Source organism: Pochonia chlamydosporia, chromosome 3 (genome assembly GCF_001653235.2).
Source record: "Pochonia chlamydosporia 170 chromosome 3, whole genome shotgun sequence".
NCBI classification, from domain to species: Eukaryota; Fungi; Ascomycota; class Sordariomycetes; order Hypocreales; family Clavicipitaceae; genus Pochonia; species Pochonia chlamydosporia.
The window spans coordinates 3,426,149-3,449,503 of NC_035792.1; the positions used below are offsets into that span (position 1 = coordinate 3,426,149).

General features: G+C 50.2%; 9 protein-coding genes across 9 annotated transcripts; 6 read left to right on the forward strand and 3 right to left on the reverse strand.

Moving 5' to 3' along the window:
* Nucleotides 1-2,274: 2,274 nt before the first annotated feature.
* VFPPC_04874 (protein kinase-like domain) lies at nucleotides 2,275-3,778 on the forward strand (the record flags this gene model as incomplete). Its single annotated transcript, XM_018284144.1, has 2 exons — nucleotides 2,275-2,521; nucleotides 2,583-3,778. The coding sequence occupies 2 exons, from the start codon at nucleotides 2,275-2,277 to the stop codon at nucleotides 3,776-3,778; spliced, it is 1,443 nt and encodes a 480-aa protein (XP_018145513.1).
* A 619-nt stretch (nucleotides 3,779-4,397) lies between these two features.
* VFPPC_04875 (reverse transcriptase) lies at nucleotides 4,398-5,648 on the forward strand (the record flags this gene model as incomplete). Its single annotated transcript, XM_018284145.1, has 1 exon — nucleotides 4,398-5,648. One exon carries the CDS (start codon nucleotides 4,398-4,400, stop codon nucleotides 5,646-5,648), a length of 1,251 nt encoding a protein of 416 aa, XP_018145514.1.
* Nucleotides 5,649-6,089: 441 nt separating this feature from the next.
* On the forward strand, nucleotides 6,090-9,275 carry VFPPC_04876 (benzoate 4-monooxygenase cytochrome P450; the record flags this gene model as incomplete). The annotated part of the gene is made up of 5 exons (XM_018284146.1): nucleotides 6,090-6,275; nucleotides 6,330-6,553; nucleotides 6,612-6,742; nucleotides 7,933-9,107; nucleotides 9,159-9,275. The coding sequence occupies 5 exons, from the start codon at nucleotides 6,090-6,092 to the stop codon at nucleotides 9,273-9,275; spliced, it is 1,833 nt and encodes a 610-aa protein (XP_018145515.1).
* A 937-nt stretch (nucleotides 9,276-10,212) lies between these two features.
* Nucleotides 10,213-10,649, forward strand: VFPPC_04877 (proteinrelated to DNA damage-responsive protein 48; the record flags this gene model as incomplete). The annotated part of the gene is made up of 2 exons (XM_018284147.1): nucleotides 10,213-10,408; nucleotides 10,480-10,649. 2 exons carry the CDS (start codon nucleotides 10,213-10,215, stop codon nucleotides 10,647-10,649), a joined length of 366 nt encoding a protein of 121 aa, XP_018145516.1.
* A 396-nt stretch (nucleotides 10,650-11,045) lies between these two features.
* On the reverse strand, nucleotides 11,046-13,208 carry VFPPC_04878 (cryptochrome DASH; the record flags this gene model as incomplete). The annotated part of the gene is made up of 2 exons (XM_018284148.1): nucleotides 11,046-12,648; nucleotides 12,703-13,208. 2 exons carry the CDS (start codon nucleotides 13,206-13,208, stop codon nucleotides 11,046-11,048), a joined length of 2,109 nt encoding a protein of 702 aa, XP_018145517.1.
* A 1,829-nt stretch (nucleotides 13,209-15,037) lies between these two features.
* VFPPC_15862 (hypothetical protein) lies at nucleotides 15,038-15,511 on the reverse strand (the record flags this gene model as incomplete). The annotated part of the gene is made up of 1 exon (XM_018293615.1): nucleotides 15,038-15,511. The coding sequence occupies one exon, from the start codon at nucleotides 15,509-15,511 to the stop codon at nucleotides 15,038-15,040; it is 474 nt and encodes a 157-aa protein (XP_018145518.1).
* Nucleotides 15,512-16,973: 1,462 nt separating this feature from the next.
* Nucleotides 16,974-17,641, reverse strand: VFPPC_13716 (extracellular serine-rich protein; the record flags this gene model as incomplete). Its single annotated transcript, XM_018291488.1, has 2 exons — nucleotides 16,974-17,309; nucleotides 17,381-17,641. 2 exons carry the CDS (start codon nucleotides 17,639-17,641, stop codon nucleotides 16,974-16,976), a joined length of 597 nt encoding a protein of 198 aa, XP_018145519.1.
* A 1,868-nt stretch (nucleotides 17,642-19,509) lies between these two features.
* On the forward strand, nucleotides 19,510-19,996 carry VFPPC_17680 (hypothetical protein; the record flags this gene model as incomplete). The annotated part of the gene is made up of 2 exons (XM_022429369.1): nucleotides 19,510-19,577; nucleotides 19,750-19,996. The coding sequence occupies 2 exons, from the start codon at nucleotides 19,510-19,512 to the stop codon at nucleotides 19,994-19,996; spliced, it is 315 nt and encodes a 104-aa protein (XP_022285593.1).
* Nucleotides 19,997-21,361: 1,365 nt separating this feature from the next.
* Nucleotides 21,362-23,279, forward strand: VFPPC_04879 (2-methylcitrate dehydratase; the record flags this gene model as incomplete). Its single annotated transcript, XM_018284149.1, has 3 exons — nucleotides 21,362-21,637; nucleotides 21,819-22,596; nucleotides 22,666-23,279. The coding sequence occupies 3 exons, from the start codon at nucleotides 21,362-21,364 to the stop codon at nucleotides 23,277-23,279; spliced, it is 1,668 nt and encodes a 555-aa protein (XP_018145520.1).
* Between the last annotated feature and the right edge of the window lie 76 nt (nucleotides 23,280-23,355).

Below are 23,355 nucleotides of genomic sequence, written 5' to 3' on the forward strand. Positions count from 1 at the left end.
TGCAAGTATATGTACCCAGACCTCCCTTTGGGAAGAAGCAAGTGCACATCTTCAAAAAGCCTTGACTCTGTTGCCCAGAATATGCGCTCGGTCTCTTCGTAGAAAGGACCACCAGCATGTCCTCAGCGATCTATACGGACTCTCGGCCGTCGCCACTTCGATAACGCTTCAGGCTGGCTTGAGCGCAAAGAAGTCAATTGTTGTGCTAGAAGCGGGCCGAGGAGTTATGGCCGGAATCATGATTGATTCGCACTCAGACATCTCTGCGCTAGCAACTGCGTATCCGGAGCTCTGCGAGAGGCTGGAAACCTTGAGAGAAATACTAAGTACACCTGACAGTGAGGTTAGTCAGCTTTTAGGGGTTTCAAAATACTTCTCTTTTGGACGTGAGGTCGATATCGAAAGTACTGTTGAACAGTTTGACGCCGAAGAGATGCTGAAAAAGAGCCGGCATCAAGTTCTCCTCGAGTTGGAAGATACCGAACGCCAAATCCGCAGCAAACCCGGATTTGACTTGTTCCAGCTGCCGCCCTCGGCGGAAGACTTGATCCAACTTGCGAGTCGTGGCCCCATTGTCGCTGTTAATGTTACGGATTTACGCAGTGACGCATTCATCGTTGTGAACACCCCGTTGAAGCAGGACGTGGTTTTGCTTCCTCTACCAGGACTCGATGCCGAGGAACTGGCCACAAACGCTCGCCTTCTCGTTGGCAGAGAAAACATTACATCAGGAGAAGATGACACTCTTCATGAACGCAACAAGAGGTTACGAAAGTCACTGAAATGGTTGTGGGACGTTATTGTGCAGCCCGTGCTGTCGAAATTACGTGAACTCGGGCTCCAGCCAGCACAAGACGGCAGACTTCCCCGTCTGTGGTGGTTGACATGTGGGCATGTAGGACTATGCCCTCTGCATGCCGCAGGGCATAAATGGGGCATTTCGGACGAAAATGCAGCAAGCCAAGTCATCTCATCCTATGTACCAACCTTCAAAGCGCTAGCTCATTCCCGATCCAAAGCCAAGAAGTCGTCACCATTATGGATGTCCCATGAAGCCATCATAGTGTCTATGCCGCGCACAACTGGCTGGTCAGACCTCGACGTCGCTACCGAAGTGTCGACTATTCACCGTCACTTGAAATCCCTCGGCGTCACCAAGCAAACCACCCTTTCCAATCCCTCCAAAGCCACCGTCCTGACACGCCTGCAAGAGAGCAGCATAGCGCACTTCGCTTGTCACGGTTCCACACATGCCACCGACCCATCGAGCAGTGGCCTCTACTTACAAGACGACCACCTCAGCATCCACGCCCTTTCGGCTCTCACTTTGCCCTCGGCGCAACTTGCATACTTGTCAGCGTGCTCGACAGCCGAGAACGCCGCTCCCCGATTGCTGGATGAGGTTATACACGTGGCGAGCGCGTTCCAGTTGATGGGCTTCCCTCATGTGGTGGGCACCTTTTGGGAGGCGGATGATGAGGCGGCGGCGGATGTGGCTGGGGGCTTTTATGGATTTTTGGTAGAGGAAGTGAAAGCCATAGTAGGTTGTGGTAGAGATTTAGATATGGAGGATGCGCAGGATGTGTTTGCCTATGCATTGCACAGAGCCGTGGAGGTTGTAAGAGAGGGAAGGGTCGGTGGGAGAAGGTTTAGTAGGAATGCGACGGGGAATGTGCTGGCTTGGGCAGCGTTTGTGCATTTTGGATGTTGACCAAGTACAAAGAAGACCATGTAGTCAAGCGGATTTTCATAATCTAGAGGTTTTTCTTGGTTTGTGAGTGCATTCTCACCCGTCTGTAGCTTCATTGTCAACTTACCCTCACTCTAGCCAGCAGTTGTTGTCCCTGTCCAGTCCTCTCTTTCAAGCTGGGGTCCGTATATGTGGTCTGGTATGGTCTGATGTCCCAGACTGCAGACAGTTAGTTAGGCATCTGGGTCCTTGGTGGCGGGGTACTGAATCTTCCTAGATCAATCATCTACTTGACTCTGTACTGTCAAGTATTGACGGCCAGATCCCTTCACGATCGGAAAGCAACTTTCATCCGTGATCATGATCATCAGGCGAACGTAACATAGCATCAGCACAAGCCACATCACTATTCGACGTCCCAACTTTACTTGGTCGCTTCACGCCTACCTACGTTGGCTTCTGGTAGTCCGACATACATCTTGTCCGACCCTTAAACAGACGGACGCCACCATCATAGCTCCGGCTCTGCTTCAATTTTTCAACTCTTCAACTCTTTCTGAGCTTGACGTTTTAAATCACTGGAAATGGCCCCGAAACTGAGATGTGTTTGCATGGATAAAGACGACCTTGCGTGGGAGAAGAGTGACGAAGAGGTCGAATCGTGGCAGAAGTCACTACATGACCGTGAAATTTACCTTGGAATCAGCAGCCTTATACGAAAATACAGACCTGGCCAGGCAGTAAGGCTTCATACACCGATTAGAGGCGGATACAATATATTCTACCGGCTCGAATATAGTGATGGCTCATCCGCTGCGATGAGGATCCCCTGCAAAGGTACGCAGCCAGACTACCCACTCGCCTTGAATGTGTTGCTTAGGACCATATGCAGGCATTGTCAAGTTCCCCGAGGAAAAGGTTAGGTACGAGGTAGCTACAATGCGTTATGTCGCTGCAAACACTACGATCCCCGTGCCTAGGATATACCATTACGGAACTGCGGCGGAGAATCCTACTGGCCTTGGCCCCTTCATTATTATGGATTATATAGACCACGAGAGGACAATGTCTGACGCTTTGAAAGACCCTACTCTAGGACCTGACGAGTCTCATGTACTGGACGCCGACATCAGCGAGGATAAGCTCAAGTTTCTTTACAGGCAAATGGCCAACATTCTGCTGCAGCTATCTCGGTTGACATTTCCCAAAATAGGTTCCTTGGTGCAGGAAGATGATGGATCGTTTTCTGCTTCAGGACGGCCGCTGATTCAGAACATGAACTCTTTGGTAGAGTTCGCTGGGGTAGTCCCATCGCTACTACCATCCCAATCTTACGACACCTCTGCCGAGTGGTACGCAGCCATGGCAGACATGCATATGGCACAGCTAGCTTTCCAACATAATGATGCGGTTCTAGATGAGGATGATGTACGGGATAAATACGTTGCTCGTCAGCTGTTTCGACGACTTGTATCTAGTCGGCAGCAGCACCACTGCGAGTCTACCTTTCGGCTATACTCTGAAGATTTACGTCCATCCAACGTCTTGATCGATCAAGATCTTCGCGTAGTAGGCGTTATAGACTGGGAGTTTGCCTATGCTGCGCCGCCGCAGTTTTCGTTCGATCCCCCCTGGTGGCTGCTCTTAAAGAGCCCAGAGTACTGGCCCGGCGGGTATAATCCATGGATGGAGGCATATGAACCTCGACTGAATACGTTTTTAAGCGGTTTAGAAGAAGAAGAAGAGAAGGAAGATGAGCAAAAAGGTCCAACATCCCCTACAAGAGACTCTGGGATGCCACTTTCACGGCTAATGAGAAAGAGCTGGGAGCAAAAAGCTTGGATGATTAATTACGCCGCTAGGAATAGCTGGGCTTTTGACTTTATCTTTTGGAGGTATTTGGATGGTGCGTATTTTGGGGAGAATGAGAGTGGTGATTATCATGCAAGACTTGGATTACTTGCGAAAGAGGAAATTGAAGCGATGGAAGCTTTGGTAGTGATGAAGATGGAGGAGATGGCGGATAGGGTCCTGGTTCAGTGGAATCATGATGATGCTGTGGCCAGGCTGGCTAAGGTTATGGTTTGAGGTCCATGTTCGTGCGGTGGTGGACAGCACAGGACAGTCGATCGATGAGCAAGTAGAGAGTGCGTGAGCGTTGCTTCAGTTCTCCAGCTTCAGAATCGAGTGTTAGTATGAGGTAGCTGGCTCGATTTGAGAGTTAATTTTGAGGCTCGTAGAGGAGAGTCACCTTGTGAGTCCGTGAAAAGGAGCGAGGGAGATGGAGAGCATCAGCGACGATTACCACGGCCTTTTAGTTACTAGTGACTATTATTCACCTAAAACTCTACATAGCGTCACCGAGCTATCTACCGGCTAAGGCGAGAATCCGATCTTAACTTGCTGGCAGATCCTACAATAATCTTGCGGTGTACTCAGACGAGGAGATCTGGTGTTGGAAGACAACAACTTGGTACGAACAAAGAACATTGAACAAAGAAGTGCTCCGACGCCTCAAAGACCACTTGCCACCGCGTAGGCAGCGTGAAATGATTGGCTAGCATTTCAGATCCGCCTTGTCTGTGATGTCAAAGGGCAGCTGAGTCTTCATGTGGGTTCAAATCTTCCTCCTTCACAACCTACCGAGCAGTGCTATGCTTCTCTCACAAGATGAAGATATTGCCGCTTACGTGTCTTTCTCGTCACCATGGCACGCACTCGAGCACAGTCGGCCACCCTGAAGCTGAAGAGTCATTCATCGCCTGCCACCGAAAACCAAGACACCAGCACGGCTCGATTCGACCTGGAATTATCTCCTAGACCAACTAAACTAGATCAACCGAGCAAATCTCCTGTTGTCGATGGTAGCTCTGGAGTGATCAGTTGTATTGGCTTTTGGGCAAGAGAAGGGAAGTGGCCGAAAGAATACTTTGCACCAAGTAGTCTGGACCGCATACTTGCCCGAAGAAGATCCCTCTCATCACTTAGTCGCAAGCGATCCGCCTTTGGGAGTGATCAGAAGCTACGAGGAGAGAAAAGCGCGCCATACGGAGATCCTCGTTATAAAATACTGCTTGAATCTAGAGCCAGCTTTATGCATGAATCAGATCTTGGGATCACCAAGCAGTGTGAGAAGGAGTTATCTTCATTCCTCGCGTCCTACCAAACGGTTCCGAATGACACCCCTTTTCAGGATGACCTGTTCAAAAACACCTGCCGCAGGGTCGAAGACAGAAACGAGGACCGAATCATGCGGGATATCACGCCATTAATCGTCCCTCCCGCCGATTTTTTGAGTATACGTGGTGCACAACACCTCAACATCTTAATAGAGAGCATCAACGAGGTCTGGAGCAACTCAATACCGTTGACTGGGTCTCAGCCCCAGCCCGACTACTCTCTCGGTTTTAGATGCGAGGCATTCAATGACGATCAGCTCGCTAAGCTGTCGCCATTTATTGGTGACTTTCTTGGCGGAGATGTATCCTTTTTCATGGCGACTTACTTGATGTATTTTTCGTTCTTAACATGTGAAGTTAAATGCGGTACGTCTGCGCTGGACTTGGCAGATTGCCAGAATGTCCACAGCATGACTCTTGCTGTCCGCGCCGTTGTTGAGCTGTTCCGTGCTGCGAAGTGCGAAAGGGATATACACCGACAGATCCTTGGCTATTCCATCTCCCACGACCACAGGTCCGTGCGAATCTACGGACATTATCCCGTGATAGATGGTGAGGACACCAAGTATTACCGCCATCCCATCCGTTCGTTTGATTTTACGGCGTTGGATGGGAAGGAAAGGTGGACGGCATATCGTTTCATGAAGAATGTGTACGAGCATTGGGTACCTTTACATTTCAAGAGGATATGCGCAGCTATCGATCAGTTACCATTGGACTTGGAATTGACAAATGAGGCGTTTTCTTCAGCTTCAAATCGAATCACTGCGTCAAGTTAACCAGCGTTTCACAAGGGTCTATTAAATTCCCGTTATACATAATACTACCTATCTACCCAGGTATCTACAGTCTCTGGTACGAAGTATTTGCCTTTAGTTAAGCATACACTAATACACCTTAATATGCCTTGGCATGTACCGGGATATGTGATATCTTTCCTGTGTGTTATTTACCCCCAGTAGAGGCACTTTGGTCTTTGCTCCACGTCCTAATTCACAACCATGAAATTTCTCTTGACAGGGTTCAAGTACGTACTGGTACAAGTACAGGTGCATTTCTCTGCGGCCACATTACCGACGCAACTGCAGGCTGAGCCTCAATCCGCCTGATGTGCCATGAAATCAGCCTCACAGCCTCACTTTCACCACGACCAGCATACAAAACAGCACCGCATCAACGCAGCTTAAAAAAAGTTGATTTCGTCTCACCTCTAATTCAACATGCTCAATCCCAAGCAAAGCAGACGTCCGCAAATCCAACCCTCCCTTCGCCTGAGATGGACCATTGTCCTCACTCGCCTCCTCTTCGAAACGACGAGTATCAGCCTCCTCGCTGTAACTGTATACATTCGTCAGAAATGGTATCGCGATAATCCCAATCAGCAGGTCATACCTGCGATTTGCGCGGTAAGCTCCGTACATGCCTGAACCGACGATGGGCCCGAAACTAAGTACATATAGGCGTGTGTCGCGATTGCGGCGGATATGTTGCTGCTGATTTTCATGGCCCACCTCCATACTTTATCAGGCATGGGGCATTGCCTTGATGGGTTGGCGTTTATATTGTCCTTGGCTGGGGGAGTGACGCTGTATTTGGCTAATTATACGTTGATTAATGGGCCGTATGCGCCTGCGGAGTGGGATGAGGCTGAGAATATTGCCATTGTGATTTGTGGTATTGTTGTGTAGGTTGACATTTACCTTTGGACTCGGTATTGAGAAATGCTGACATTGTAGTTACAGAATCGAGAGATTATTTTCGTTTGTCATGTCGGGTATTTGGAGTAGGGCGAAGAGAAAGTTGATGACTGAGATGGAAGCCTCGATTGGAGACAGTGAGGCGTTTGGTTATGCGAATAAGCTTGATTCTGAAAGTATTGAAATGGACGTGAAGGGGTGTGAAAAGAGATTGGGGCAGTGAGCAGTGAGCAGTGAGCAGTGAGCAGTGAGCAGTGAGCAGTGAGCAGTGAGCAGTGAGCAGTGAGCAGTGAGCAGTGAGCGGTGTGTAAGTGATGTGATAAGTGGGTGTGTACGTTTGATGGCTTGAGATCGATATTCAGAGACGAGAGATGTAGACATGAAGGCACTAGATTTTAGACATTGACGGCAGCTGCAGCAGTATGGTGGCCAAGCTTCTTTCCAGGAAGGGGCTTAAGGTGATGTCAAGAGTGTCCAAGTATTCAGATAATGTTTGATCATAAATGGTGGATTGAACTCTACGCCATGAAACTTGCAATGATTTTACTCATTTCAAGAAAGGATAGTTCACGATCACAATTTCAGGTTTCAGCGTTTTGGTGTCTGACTGGCTGATTAACCGATTGGCCGGAAATACACATGCAAGCTAAAGTATGGTGGGCGAGTTTTCTCTTCCACATGTACTACATAGATTCAGCCTCCAGAAGGTTAACAAATAACAGTTGCAGATGATATGTAGAAAAAGCATAAGTACATGTGCTTACAAGACGTCATTTCTCACAAGGAAAACCTGCCAATTCCACAGGTGCATGCAGCTTGTGTTACCATCCAAATGTCACCGTTCCACACCCACACCTAAATCGAAAGTTAACACGCTCAACGCAAGTGCAAATGATTATCATCCCAGATACCACTCAAACACAAGCTCACAACGAATTGGATGGCAGAAGTACTTGTTGAGATGCGAGAAATGGTAGACGCTCATCACACTCACGTGATTCGGTTTTCGCAACCTTGCACTTGCAGTGTGATATGATACATCACAAACCACTGCATCCCCTGACATGGGCATCACACACAACCTCCTCACGGGTTTGCCAAACAGCTCGAAATGTCGTGGATTTTGACAGTCACGGCCTCACTGTTGGCATTGGCCATTACATACCAAGTGACGTCGTTTCTGCGTTTGCGACATGTTCCTGGCCCGTGGTGGGCGGCTTGGACCCCATTCTGGCTTGTGCTCACGCAATTGACTGGCCAGATGCACTTTATCCTCCACGACGTGACCAAGAAATATGGCAAGTAAAATCATCAGTGTCTGCTACAAAATCCATCTCCAACAATAGCTAACTCACTATCCTCACAGGACCCGTGGCAAGAATCGGCCCAAACTGGGTAGTCTGCGGCGATGCCACTGAGCTGCGTCGCATCTGGGCAGTAAGATCTAGCTGGACGCGATCATGGTGGTATCGCGGGATGCGCATAGATCCCTACAGGGACAGCTCCTTTTCCACCGTCGATGACAAGCTGCATAATGCTATCCGGAACAAATTGCTCCCCGGGTACGGCGGCAAAGACGTGGACAATCTGCACCAGCACATCGACGAGCAAGTTGCCAATCTAGTCAGACTAATCGACACAAAGTACATATCAACGGATCAGAAGCACCACAAAACAGTTGATCTAGCTCAAAAAGTGCAGTATTTTGCGCTAGATGTTATATCGACACTGGCATTCGGCAAAACACTAGGCTATCTGGCCGAGGATCAAGACAAGTTTCGGTACATTGAAACGACGAACCAGACCGTGTATATTCTGGTGTCGACTACGCTTATACCCGGCATGATTAGTGTGTTGCAATCCCCGTACCTGAAATGGATCATGCCCCGTATCGAAGACATGGCCGGCATTGGCAACGTGATAAAGTTTGCCAAGGAGACTGTCGGCGAGCGGTACGGCAAGGATCCCGTCGTCAAACAGGATATGCTGGGGTCGTTTGTGAAGCATGGTTTGGATCAAAAGGACAGTGAAACAGAGGCCCTGGTACAGCTTATCGCTGGGTCAGACACAACTGCCACGGCAATCCAATCGACGATGCTGTTCCTCATGACTTCACCGCGGGTATACGCGCGGCTACAAGCTGAAATCGATGACGAAATCAAGAGTGGACACATCTCGTCGCCCATTACTGACGCCGAAGCACGCGGGTTTCCGTACTTGCAGGCCGTTATCCTCGAGGGACTGAGGGTGTTTCCCCCCGCGGCAGCGTTATATCCCAAGGTATCTACCAAGGATGAAGTATTATGTGGTGTGCCCATTCCTGCTGGCACAAATGTCGCGTGGTCGCCTTGGTCAATCATGCGGAATCAGGATATCTTCGGTGAAGACGCGGATTTGTTTCGGCCGGAGCGCTGGCTGGAGGGTTCGGAAAACTCGAAGCTCATGGAGCAAACTGTCATGATGGCGTTTGCGAGCGGCAGTCGCTGGGAGTGTCTCGGGAGGAATATCGCCATGATTGAATTGAACAAGGTCTATGTGGAGGTGAGTTACAACGTATCCATCGGATATCCTTGCGAGTAGCTAACGTGTCAGCTCCTCCGACGATTTGACTTTACGCTGTTGAATCCAATGAAGCCGTGGAAGTCGTTCAACGCCGGGCTGTTCAGCCAGACTGATCTAAATGTTAGAATTACCCGGAGGGCAAGCTAAACACACCTACTCTGAGTTTCCATCTCAGCACATGCAAAAAAGTTGTGAAGCATATTTGCTTTTGGCGAACCATAGACCATGAGTCTCGAAATATCCAGCATAGCACCATCCGGAATACATATTCCAACCCGTGCTGCAAGATAGTCAGTTTCAATAATTGACAGCAATGTAGTATCAATCGCAGCACCACGACTCAGCATCCATGGTCATAATTGTCCGACATGCAACGCCGTCGCTCATCAGCTGCCAATCGGGTCCTCAACCGTCCACACCCAATCGTGGTTTTTGAAAATTCGAGAACGCCAATACGCACTTTGCTGAACATGCCACGCGACGGAGACGCCAATATATTGAAAAATCTTGCCTCTTTCCTCACATCACCATGAAACAGTGCCATCCCAAAAATACTACCGAAATCCGTCGGTTTCAAACATTCATTTTTCAACCACGAGCTTTTCAAAAATTGAATGAGCCCACTTTCCCTCACGGGCCTTGTAACTTATCAGTTGGGGAAACCCTGTCGAGCTGAACTGCATCACGCCATGACCCTGCCCTGGTCGTGGAACAATCCGCGCCACCATGGAAATTCAGCGTATCATTGCATATTCAGAGCACCACTAAAATTAAAATATTACCCTTTCCCCCTCCCCCCTAAAGTGCCAAGGTATACAAAGTTACAAGGCTCAGCCCCGCCCATCTCCAAGGAAAGCCCATGACGTCTTCCACCCAATGAGACCACCTCATCTACGACAAGAGACCTCATACCCCTCGTGCGCAACATTGCAAAATCAAATCATCTGCATATCCCGCAACGGGGAACCAACAAATATTTGATTTTCACCTCGGACCTTGTCCTTTTGTCGGCACTTCCGGCCTCGCATCCTGCACGGCACTCGTTGGGGATTATCATTCGTCGTAGTTTCAGGCCACCCTAGTCATGGACTTTATCAAGAAGATGGCCGATGGGGCTGGCGGCAACGGGGGCAACCAGCCTGCTGGGAGTGGTGAGAACAACCAGAACAACCAGGGCGGTGGTGATGGTGGTGATTTTGGGAGCAAGATCATGGGCTCTTTTAATAATATGGCTGGTGGGGGTAAACAGGGCGAGGAGAATGAGGATGGGCTTGATAAAGGTATACTGGGAAATGCAACATGCTTCTGGTTTCAGGCTTTTTGCTAACTATTTTTCCCTCTTCCCTTTTAGCCGTCGACTTTGTTCAAGAAAAGTTCCTGGGTAAGGGAGATCAGAGCAACGAGTCTGCTGCCGAACAGGCCAAGGACGAGGCCATCTCCGATTTCATCAGGGACAAGTACAAGGAGACTACTGGAAAGGACTTCTTCGTCGCGGACAAGGATAAGAAGTATGGAGCTTAGCACATTCCTTTGTTTTCGTTTCCGTTTCCATCACAAGTTTAACTCTCTCATATAATTACAAGGCGATACTTCATTGTTGCCGGAACTCAGGCTGTCACCGTATTATTACTATGCGTGTATCTTGTGTCCATGCTGCATCTCGCCCGCCAACCTTGGCAGCTACCCTCAGATACAGCCCAACTCGAAGTCACCAGTTCCCTGTTCCTTGTCCCCAAGCATCGGCCCTGTTGCCAAAAGGTAGTCTGAAAACTGCCACAAAATGCTTCCGTCATAATCAATGCTGTGCGTTTGCGTGATACTGCCCACCGTTTTTTGTATCGTCAACCTGCCCGTTTTCCTCAGACCGAGGAGATATAAAAGCTGCTTTTGATCATTCCCATACCCAGCTGATTGTCTCTACTGTGGCCCTGCGGGAAAGTGTTGATAGGGTTGATGGGCCGCGTATGGATATCGTCCCCTGAAACTGCCCCTATGTCCATATGGACGCCAGTTGCCTCGAAACTGTTGGCCAAAATTGCCACGTCCTCGAGGGTGCTCTCCTCCATGCCAACCTCTGCCGCCTTGTCCATGCATGCTTAGCAGTTGTCCGCCCATGTGGTTGCCTCTCCATGGAGACTCGCGAGCTTGATTAGCTGTCCCATCACGTCGACCTTGATCTCGAGATTCAACATCCGCACTCGAAGCACCTGTTGAATCGTTTGCCGCCGCGTCGGATGACGTTCCAGATCCACTGTGGTGTGCGTTATTGTAGTTGCCACCCCAACGACCACCTCGAGAGTTCCCACGTCGTCTACTATATGGTCGTCGTGCTGCTCGGGGCTTACGATCAACATAGAAGTCAATCTTCTTAACGGGGTCCGTGGCCATGATGTTCCCAGATAGACCACAGCCCTCCAACGCTGCATCATCGGTTGTCCAAAGTTGAAAAATGTTCTCAAGCTTCTCAAGAGGCTGCAGCTCAGCAACCCACGTACGAACATACATTCCCTCCTTATCGTAATCAAATGCCTGCTTGACGGGGTTAAATGTGCGGGCATCGCCTCGAGGATCGTTTCCAACGCCCGCTACATACTGCCAGTTTGCCCAATTCGAAGACACGTCGTAATCTACCAGCATCATTTCGTACCATTCGGCCCCATATCTCCAATCGATTCCTAGGTGTTTAGAGAAAAAGCTGGCAACATTTTGTCGGGCTCGGTTCGACGTGTATCCTGTGTAAAATAACTCACGCTGGGAGGCATCTATGATCCCCATTCCGGTGGTGCCATTTTGAAACCGTTCGAGGATTTTCTTGACTTCAGTCGGATTTGGGTCCTGGTCGGAAGAGGCCTTTTTCTCGTCGGCAGTCTTCCATTTCTTATCGTACGTCCCATCCTCCCGGAAACCAGACTGTCTAAATAGTTTGCGCCCAAACTTGGCCGTACACAGCCGCATATAATCCCGCCACAGTAGTTCGAATCGAATTCCTTTTGTTCCCTCATTCTCGCCATCCCCATAACCCGGGGCTTCTTTGTACTGCTCGTCAGTCCCGTCTTCCAGCTTCAAAAGCTCTTCGTGAATTTGCCTGCCAGTGATGGTGCCTAGTGCCAAATGACCAGATAGCTTTGTGCTATAATCTTCACCAATAAGTCCATTGCGGGTGTCCTTGTAGGAGGTCATCGCACCAGACTTTACTAGATATCTCAGACGCTGCCAAGCGACGCTCTCACCACCAGTAAAAGGGTGCCCGGATGAGGCATTTTCGGGCCGTTCGGGGACGCTGGAAAGAATCTTTCCCAGCGGTTTTACTAGCCTTTTTTGAAGGTCTTCCAAAGACTCAGGTGGGACGAAAGGGGACGGCTGGGGAGGTATCGACCCTTCTTGTGGGAAGACGGGAAGTGATGATTTTCCTGGCTTTGGCAAAACCTTGCGAGGCTTTTCTCGAAGCGGTTCTTGGGATTTTCGGTACGTGGTGAAAACGTCTGGTAGGTCTGCTGGGTTCTCCAGACCAGTGTCGCGGCTAGAAGAGCATTTAGCTTGATTGTGGTCAAGGCTGATGACAACGATGACTTACTCGTCAACAAAATACTTTTCGTCCTTCCATAACTTAAACTCTATCTCTTTCTCTGAACATAGCGCAGATATGGACTCCTGCTCCTGCACCTCCTCCCAGGAAGGCTCCTCTGTCATCCAGACGGCACTGACACAAGGTACATGTTCCTTCAGCTCCTCAATCAAGTGACCCAGGACGACCTTGGCGTTCCCGACTCGAAGTATCAGACCGCTTCCCAATTCATCCAGATTCGCCTTCAGGTTCCAAACAGCCTCGGCAGTAAACCTCGCTCGATGGGGTCCGCATCGCCAAAATTTACCCACCTGGCTTTTGGCTGGAGGATAGGGCGATGACTCGCCGTCTTTGAGAAACCCAGACACCTCTACCTGGTTGGCAGGAAAGACATAAACCGGCAAGAGATGAGTGAAGCCATGATCAGTGGTAGTTGCTAGATGATGGAAGATAGGGTTGTCAGAGACTCGCAAGTCCCGCCTCAACAAGTAAACCAATAGTTTTCCTCTAGACATGTCTTGTGATCAACCCAATTGTTGTTGCGGGCGTTGATTTTGCCTGTCAAAGTCTTCCCAACGACTAGGTCTGCCAATTTGTCGGCAAAAAGCCAAAATAAACCTTTAGGATGTGTTGCTCAATGTTTGCGTGCAGATAGAAATGAGGCAGGACGAGGGGCTGGGCCTATTTTGAAGTGCGAAGAGCCTCTTTTTCTTCCAAATATGAAGCCCCCTTCAGATGCCGAGTCAACAAAAAGGGTGTTAATGGAACTGGAGAAGGTGACAGGCAAAATGTAATCGTGATGGAATGGCAATGGACCGAACACGAGCCAGGGAAAAACAAATATTTGGCGCTTGAGGGCTTGTGGGTCAACCGATCTGAGATGCTGCAGTGCGTGAATGTCGATTCAGCAAGCACTTGAGCCCAATGTATGATAGGTCAGGAAGTCAGGCTCAGAAGAGCAGGTTAAATAATCAGCAGTATGATAGACCAACGGTTGGAGCTTGCCAGGGAGCAGAGTAAGGAACTTCGGGTATGGGGTGAATGCAGCAAATGAACATTTGAGCCCACAGAGAGAGCCTTCCAAAGCTCCGCCCGCTAGCTTTAGGTGCTTGATGGGTTTTACAAACGATCCGGGAACATCCAGTCCCTGGACGGCCGCTGGAGTGCAGATAACTTGGGCCAGGGTCCAGGAATGGACGCAAGGCTTGGCAAGCAGGTGTACCAACTTTCGGAGTGTCTAACGTAGTGCTTTGGTGAAGTCACAACTTTGAATGATTTCTGAGCTATTAGAGTGTTATCCCAAGCCTCGAAATGAGAAACTTGACAAGACGACGAGATACAAGGTGAAGGAGGCCGCGGGTTGTTGTCTTGCAAAGGGGACGGAAGGTGTATTGCGTAGTAGGTGCGAGATAATATTGGTATATCAAACGAAGCTACCAGAAATGGCTGCGAGGATGGTGTTGAGAGAACAAAAGCAAAGAACAATTGTCATGCAATTGGCACTTGCATAAGCCCAGGATGCGTCGTCCGAGGCGAGTTGAGGGCAGTGTGAGTGATAGCCCTCTGTCCTCAGTACCTAGATAGCTGAGTGAACAAAGGGGAAAGTCAAAATTCAAGACCAGATGCGAGACAGGCCAGGGGTTTTCGTCCAAGGTTTGGATTGCTGGGGTTCGTTCCCGTCCTGTATGCTCGTTGCCTTCTCGTCCATCAACAGGCGCAGATCCAGCCAATTGCTTGAATCGGATGCTCTGGGTCCCGGGCCGTCCAAGGTTCAAGCTAATATGAAATCCGCACACCAATTGGCTCGATGCAGGTCATAAACAGACACCATGAAAGGAAGGGAGTCCCAGGACCGCTGGCTGGGACATTGACTATGGGCTGAGCCCAGGGCCCCGAAAACTATCGCCTTTGTAGGCGTCATTGTGTGGATGGTTGGTGGCGATACTCGCGGTGCTGTTGGAAATCTGGAGCATAATAGACCACTCTGGGGCCAAAGTCCGTTCCAGGCCTCGGGCCCGGCTGGGCGAGGCTCGCCGTCATGGGCAGGTGCAGAATCTAGCCATCCCATCTTTGTCGATATCAAGGCTGCCTCCAAACTGTTCAGATCGAACCCGCTGCAGCCCACTTGACCACGCCTGGAGTCAGGTCGAGCTTAGTTGAACCGGGGTGTGAGAGAAGTGGCGCCTTCGCGGCTGCGGATAGGTGGGTCAATAATTAAGGGTCTAGCTTCCGTTTTGCTCATTGTCAATGTTTCAATCTTCCATCTCTCTTCCAACTGTCCTGCACAGCCCTGCGCGGACTCGCCGAGCAGTTTTGAGTGCTGGCGGGATGCTGTATTGGCAAGCTAGTAGCAATGGAGGAACGCCTGAACGCCAGCATTGGCCCAGAATTTGGTTCCAAAACATGGTCTGGTGTACTCTGTAGCCAAAGGCAACGTGTAGCGTGCGTCTGAGGTGAATAGATGGCTGTAATGTGGAGAGAACAGTCGTCGCCAATATGACAGATTTCGCCGTGGTTGGTTGAAGAGGTGACGAGACCAGACTGCGGACAATTGGTGGACTGTGCCTGCCTTGCGAAGCTCACCTCGGCGGAGGCAAGAGCTGAGAACACCAAACTTTGAAAACGCTCCTGCCCAATGAATTAATTCTCCATAAGCACCAGACACCAGACGTCCAGCCAAGTCCAGTTGGAGAAAGGGGCGGTGTGCCACAGTCAGCCCCAGAGCTTCAACCAGGGCAGTGACTACGTCGCACACGTGTTGCCCTCGTCCTGGTCCTGGTCTTGGATCAGCCCACAGGCCAGCCTCCAACTTCACCATCTGATTGACGCCTTCCAGGTCCAGACTGAGATGTTACCCAGCATCTCGCATCAGGTATGTCGTCTCAGAATTGCGATGCAGTTTCTTACTTTAATTTGCAGAGTCATCATTTCATCATTCCTGCTTTTGGATATGGTATCGCATCAACTCCATCCAACCTGCAATGCCACCAATTGCTGCTCCCCACACAATCCCAACTTCCACAAACCCGATCAAAACCCATTGACCAGACATCCTTCTGGGCTGGGTTCAGCGGGCCAAGCATATTACAAGGAATGCGGAAGCATCCTTCCCGCCATGACATGGCACACCTACCTGGTGCCCACATGGTCAAAAACAATTCTCCATATTCTACGCGACTCTCTGAAATTGTCATCAACATGTCCCAAGCCGGCTTCATCCCCGATGCCAGGGGCACAGCCTCTAACCACCTGTCACTCAAACAATGTGACAGCTTGGGGTCTGGGGCTTCATCTTTAATAAATCTTACGTACGGAGTACATATTCGTGTGTCTAGCTACGTCTGTGGCTTCATTTATCGCACGGCATTGTGACAGGGCATCGTTCCATCGAGAGACATCAGAATCAAAGGACGAAAGGGTTTAGGAACCAATTAGGAACCGGCAACCTCATCCTGTACTGATCTGTCAACACGCTTGCCAAGTCGATGTTTGATTCTTGCGTCTTTCTCTCATCGCAAGCCAAGATCCTGTCACATATGCACGAGATCATGAGCGCTGAGACGGTCGGTACTCATCGGAGTCTGGCACTCCCATCATGGGAATGATGCGGATCGCCAGATATCGATCTTTCGCATCCCCATCCCCCATTCCTGATTCTCCATTCAAATTTCTGGTTCGGAGATAAGGCTTGGCGCCATGCTGACAAGCTGATCACCAGGCATGGGTCTCTACCACATCAGCGTCATTGGCGTTGCTACATGTGGCCCCATGCGTCATCACATCATCGCACATATCGGGTCGGCGACTTGTAGATAATGTCTCGCCAGTGCAGATCTGATGCTGCAACAACACAACGGCCAGCCTGCTTAGCAATGCCCTCATTTTTCCGTCATCTTGAAGGGCTGTTTGAATTCTTGGCAAAAGCCAGTAATAGTTAATGAACGTGTTGCAACACTTCCCTCACATTAGCTATGCCGGGTCAGAAAGTCATAGCACCATACACACGATTGGAGCAAACAGCCTCGGGGGCAGCTCAAGATCACCAGAGCCATTTGAAGACTTGAAGAAAGGGCGAATAGTCTCACACAGAGTTTGCTAGGGTAACTTCAAATTGAATGGAAGTGCGAGGTCTATTTTCACGTCCAACCATTAGGAGGAGACAACAACGAAGCAATATCCGAAATACACCAAAACATACTGCAATGCCATAAATCCATTCATCTAGCTGTCGCTTGCAATCATGAAAACATCAACCACCAGGGCGCCAAATTCATTCGCAGTTACACCAGCATTGCGGCGAATCCAAGAGCCGCAGCGCCAATACCTCCCAAAGAAGCTTCCATATGTGACGCTGCTCCAGTTTTAGAGGTTTGAGGACCAGATGCTGTGCCTGTAGGAGAGCCCGATGTATTTGTGGACGCCTGGGCAATCTTGCCACCGAATATCGAGGGAGGAGCCTTGCTTTGGGAATTCTTTGCACCGGTCTTCAACTTGTCCAGGGAATCAGTTGATGACGGGTTGACGACACCAACCATGCCGTTCGCACAGTGGCTAGCGACGGTACAGTAAAAGGCTACAGGATCAGTACTGTTCACGGTGACCTGGAAAACATTTGGCTACACGACCAAGACGGCCCAAGTCAGTTACGGATTCAGCAGTATAAGTGTCTCCAAGACGGTCGACTTACGCCGGCTCCGCTTCCAGAGACCTGTATCACACCAGAGAAGAAACCGCCCTTGGCAGCAGGGGCGCAAGGGCTGGCAAAATCCGCCATGGCGACGCTGTGTTGTTTGTAGAAGTGATACTCCAAGATGTCTCCCTTGGCAGCCGTCACGGAGTTGGGTGTAAAGACCTGGCCATCTTTGCCAACGGCAATCTGGATGGTCTTTGCACTTGCTTGGACGGCCAACAGGGATAAGGCAGCGGTCTTTGTATTGGTGAACATCATATTGGTGGTTTTATAAGTTGTTGTAGGTTTGTTGTGACTAACGTTGGTGCTTTGAGACGCTTAGCTGACAGTAAAGCTCGAGTGATTCAGGGAAGATCTTTGTGTTTGTGTTGGAACCTATTAGATACGATGAGATGTGTATTAGCCCAGGAATTATTGGGCGGATTGACTGGTGTCTTTATAGCCAACAGGGACCGAAGGATTTGCAAGTGCAGACCAGAAAAAGAACCATGTCACATTTCGTATTACTATTTTGCACGTCAACAGTTTGTGGCTGTCTGCTATTCGCCGGCTAGTCGTGATTCGACATATTGATCATTAACGACATAGCCCTCTTGTCTCAGGTTGCGCCGCACGATGGATGAGACGGACGCCGTCAGGTTTTGTCCGCGATCTGGGGGCGGCTTTGTGGCAGCCCCGTTTGGTCTCTGCTTGATCACGACTAGCCTCCTTCGAGGGCGTGCGGCCCGCTTTGATTGTGACGCTTGACACGAATTGTTTATTGAATTCTATGAAGGATTGGAAGGAGGAATACTAAATACGAATCTAGCGAACCACGAATTGTGCCTTCGATTGCGACCAACGAACGAAAAACTCATGGCTCTCCAAGCGGCCTCAGCTTTTGAGGACAACAGCAATGGCGGTGGACAAGTCGGCAGGCAGCTTATGGCCAATCCACCCAATCAATCAACATTACACGCTACAGGAGTCCTTGTTGCTGAAAGCATCCTGCACACCTGGTCTGGGTTCTACGGAGTACTGAGCCATGCAATTGTTCCATGCCATGTCGGCCAGTTGATGGCATAAGACCACGCACTTGTCAGCCATTTACCCTGGCTACATCCAGGATCAACTGTTTGACCGGGTTGGCATTTTGGTTTGGTTTCGAGCTAAGCTTTGCAGTGATGAGATGAGGCTGCTCCCTGGTGGTGGTGAAGTTGTTTCACAAAGAGAACAAGAATCCCGTGTTGCCTCTTTGGGATCGTGGCTTGGTCGTCAAGCTGTGCCGGCTCTGTGTGAATGGGCGTGTGACTTGGCGCACGCACATCTGCATTGAGGACTGTTGGTTGAGTGGCTTATGTTTCGTTCAATGAAATCCCCTCCGCCTGCATTCGGGGCATATCATGATGCGCTTTTTGTCTTTTTGCGCAGACAGCTGGGGCTGTTGGTATTTGCAGCCCATTTCGGGGGGCGTGTTTCATCAGCTTGTGCTGGCGGTTAAAGCTGCCGAATGCCCCTTGGTTAAATGCCACCAAGGTGCGTTGAAACAACTTTGAGACATTGAGCCAGGCCACAGCCGGCTGTGCACAAGTAATGTTCTGTTCTCGAACCCTTACTCTTGCAAGAAGAGTTTGTGAAGATACGACAGAGCGAGGCTACGGGAATCCATGGCTAACAGTTCTCATTGCCTACAGCATGACTGATTTTGCAGAACTAAGAAATTTAAAGAATCAGGTACTCACAATGGGCAGGGACAGATATCTGATGGTTCAGGGCGCCAAATTATTGAAAAGTCACAGCGTAACTAACAGGAACGCAGAATTTGGGTTGACTGCCAAGGATATTATCTAAACGATCTCTCTGTTCGTCTGAGATCTAGTTGAATGAAACAACGGTCTAAGAGGGGCTGTGACAGTTTTCTCAGCGACGCCGACCCTTATTGATGAAACCATGATGTTCCGACCTTACCTTACCTCTAAATAGAGCATCATTTCGATTCGACTTGGCTTTATTAACTGGGAGGCGCCATTTGAAACCGGGTCTCAGCCTCGAAAGGGAAGCCGCCGTCCTGGCTGTTGATCATTGTTTCGGCAACCCTGAGTTGCGACCTAATTGCCCTATATTTAGTTGGCACAACTTTGTGTGTCATGCCAGCACAATCCGTGCCGCTTCCGAGCTTCCTGATTGACATTGTCTGCCAATCATCATCAGGTAGGCTGTTGAACCCGACGACCTGTTTTGAGGTCTTCTGTGATATGAGGCAAATATATAGTTCATTAAAGAGGCTTTTTTCTTTTTTTTTTTTGATCTGTCGACAGCTGTTGGTTTGTGTCAACTGTTACGGTCAAAGCTGACTTCGTTTTAGAAACATGTGCTGTTGTTGACAGGGCCTCATCAAGACAAGTGGTATGGCGGGCTAAACTTGAGCATCTTCGGCAGATGAAGGATAGGAGCCAACCTCCGGCCCTGCACGGAGACTTGACAACATCAAATGTGGAGTTGCATATAGCAACTGCATGTAACCCGCGGGTGACATTATCATATGTTAGGAGATGCAATCGGAGACTAGCCGTGCAAGTACATTTGATGCATGGCGAGGCAAACACAACGGACTTCTCTCACTCTATCTACTAGTTTCCAAATTTAGCAACCTACCCGATCGAAGGGGTGTGGTATTGCGGTATGTCTCACTGCCTTCGTGATTAACGTCACAATATGGGATCCAACGTCCATGTCAAAGGGTCGGAGCGTGCCGCCAGAGAGGTCCCATGGCACACACAGCCAACAATGACGAGAGTGCCAGCGTGCAATGAGATCGGCCACTGGCCTTGGACAGGTTGCTCAGGATGATTGAATCTGGGCAGTGCCGCTGTCGGAAAAGGTGTTTGATTACTTACCTAGGTAGGTACTCTGTACTCTGGCTCTGTGTGGTGCGCATTATGCCTTTATGCGGCTATTGATAGGAACCTCTATATTGGGCGTTTTGGTTGTTATGGTGGTGGCACGTCATCCAAGATTCAGGTCCAAGGCAAGAAATTCCTGTGAATGTGATCTTGATATGCTGGAGCAAGGCATTGCCGCTCATGGGCTTCTTCCTGTCTATTTCGCTTTCCCCTCCAGTCACCATCTTCGGTTGTGATCAAAGTGGCGAGTGAGGCCACCGTCAGGACTCCAAATACGAACGGCACATCGTCTGTCCGCGTGCGCACAAGTTCTTGGGGTGATCTCGAGAGTCCTGCTGTGAGTTTCGGACATTGCACAACGGTCGCCCAAGGGTTCCAAGACACCGAATATCTCGCCTCGGGCCATCAGCTGTTGGTTAATGCTACTTGATATCTAGAATAGATCGTAAAGGTAACAACAGGTTGGGTTGCTCTCTTGACCGCAACGAACCATGGCGTTCTGCAGAGTACAGCGTTTGTCTTTGTATAAACTGTTGTGGTAATGATGAATTCTTTCATATGATCCTTGGAGTCATGGGATCCGCTTTCTACTCAACTGTGGCATATTGCACGGAGTATTACTCCGTATACAGACCATGTTTGCATGGCCAAGGAAGGGTCCATTTAAGAGTTCGTGGGTTGAGTTTGAGCAAGAGCATCCAAGCCGCTAAACCCAACTCGTCTTCCCCACGCCAATTCTCACAAAAACGTTGAGCCAGGGCGGGAGTCTCTGGTGCGTGCGGGCGGAGAACGGAGTAACAAGAGACTGGCACTTGACGGGGTGGACTGGTACAATTCGGCTTAACCGAGGATACCAGTGCGGCATGCACCGGCAATAGAGAAATTGTCTGGCTGGTGATTGCCATGCCGCCGACCGAGCAACGAGACATCACCATGAGCCGGGCTTTGGTAACTTTTTTTTTTTTCCCTTTTCCCTTCCTCCCCCCAATTGAACAATCTTTTTTTTTGTTCATCAATTCCACCTTCATCTTGGTTCAATTGAGCATCGCACCCGTCCGGCTCCCTCGCAAGGTCCCATCTCATCTTGTTTGCAACAATGTCTGCTGTCAATCGTGGCCTGCGGACCGCATCGAAGCAGCTTCGCGTCGCCCGTCTGTCACCCGCTTGCCTGTCCGTGGGCCGCTCGGCCTCCGTCGGCGCTGCCGCTCGTGTCTTTGCGACTCCATCCTCAACATCACGCAGCAACTTTTCCACCTCTGTATCAAGAAATTCTGGTGCGCCCGTCATGGCTTCTCAACCACGCGAGTACGATCCTGAGATCAAGGACATTGCCGACTATGTCGCCAACAAGACCATTGACTCTGACCTTGCTGTGAGTTTTTTACTATGTGTTGCTGTTCCCCTCTTGCTTGCCGTTCCCCTCGGCAAAAGAGCTACCCCGCCAAAGCCAAGAAAAATGTTTGAGAGATGAATTTTGGTTGCTTGATGGCGGAGAGGGAGAGGTGACAATTTACAGTTGAGATCATTCACTAACACAACATTTTCCTTGTTAGTTTGACACTGCTCGATGGATCCTCCTCGACACCCTTGGCTGCGGTCTTGAGGGTCTGAGATTCAAGGAGTGCGCCAAGCTCCTTGGTCCTATTGTCCCCGGTACTGTCGTTCCCAATGGCACCAAGGTTCCCGGAACTCCTTTCGTCTTGGACCCCGTCAACGGTGCCTTCAACATTGGTGCCATGATCCGATGGCTCGACTTCAACGACTGCTGGCTGGCTGCTGAGTGGGGTCACCCCTCTGACAACTTGGGTGCCATCTTGGCTGTTGCCGACTGGATCAACCGCACCAACAAGGCTGGCGGTAACTTGGCTGGCGGCAAGATCTTCACCGTCAAGGATGTCCTCGAGGCCATGATCAAGGCCCACGAGATCCAGGGCTGCCTGGCTCTGCTCAACTCGTACAATAAGGTCGGTCTCGACCACGTCGTCCTCGTCAAGGTCGCTTCTACCGCCGTTGTCTCCAAGATGCTCGGCCTCAATGAGAAGCAGATTGCCGACGCTGTCACCCAGGCTTGGGTTGATGGCCAGTCTCTGCGAACCTACCGCCACTCCCCCAACACCATGTCCCGAAAGTCTTGGGCTGCCGGCGATGCTTGCCAGCGTGCCGTCAACCTGGCCCTCAAGGTCATGAAGGGCGAGCAGGGTGTTCCCACCGTCCTGTCTGCTCCTACCTGGGGTTTCTACGACGTTCTCTTCAAGGGCAAGAAGTTTGAGTTCCAGCGTCCTTATGGCAGCTATGTCATGGAGAACGTTCTGTTCAAGGTCTCCTACCCTGGTATGTACTTCCGGAGCTGCTAATTTCACCTTTCACGTGTTGGCTCATGTGAAACTAACTGCGTTATAGCCGAATTCCACTCCCAGACCGCCGTCGAGGCCTCCGAGAAGATCTTCCACCAGCTCAAGGCCATGGGCAAGTCCGCCGCCGACATCAAGGCCGTCACTTGCCGCACCCACGAAGCCTGCATCCGCATCATCGACAAGCAGTTCAAGCCCATGGACAACTTTGCCGACCGTGATCACTGCATCCAGTACATGTGCTCCGTCATGCTCGTCTTTGGCCGCCTCGAAGCCACCGACTACGTTGACGGCGGTGAAGCTGCTACCTCTGAGCTCGTCGAGTCTCTCCGCAAGAAGATTAAGTGCGTCGAGGACCCCCAGTACACCCAGGACTACCATGACCCTGCCCTGCGAACCATCTCCAACGCCCTCACCGTCGAGCTCAACGACGGCACTATCCTGGACGAAGTCGCCGTTGAGGCTCCTCTTGGCCACCGCCTCCGCCGTGACGAGGCCAAGCCCGTCATTCTGTCCAAGTTCCAGCGCCACCTCGGCCCTCACCTGTCTGAGAGCCGTGTCAAGGAGCTTGTTGAGCTCAGCCAGAACAGCGGCAAGCTCGACAACATGTCTGTTGATGAGTATGTTGACCTGTACACTGTCAAGGAGAGCAAGTTCTTGTAAAGTGGAGAGTTTGCATTTGGCAATGGGATAATGTAAGAGCAACCAAAAGTAGAAGCTCATGTTTTTAGAACTCTGG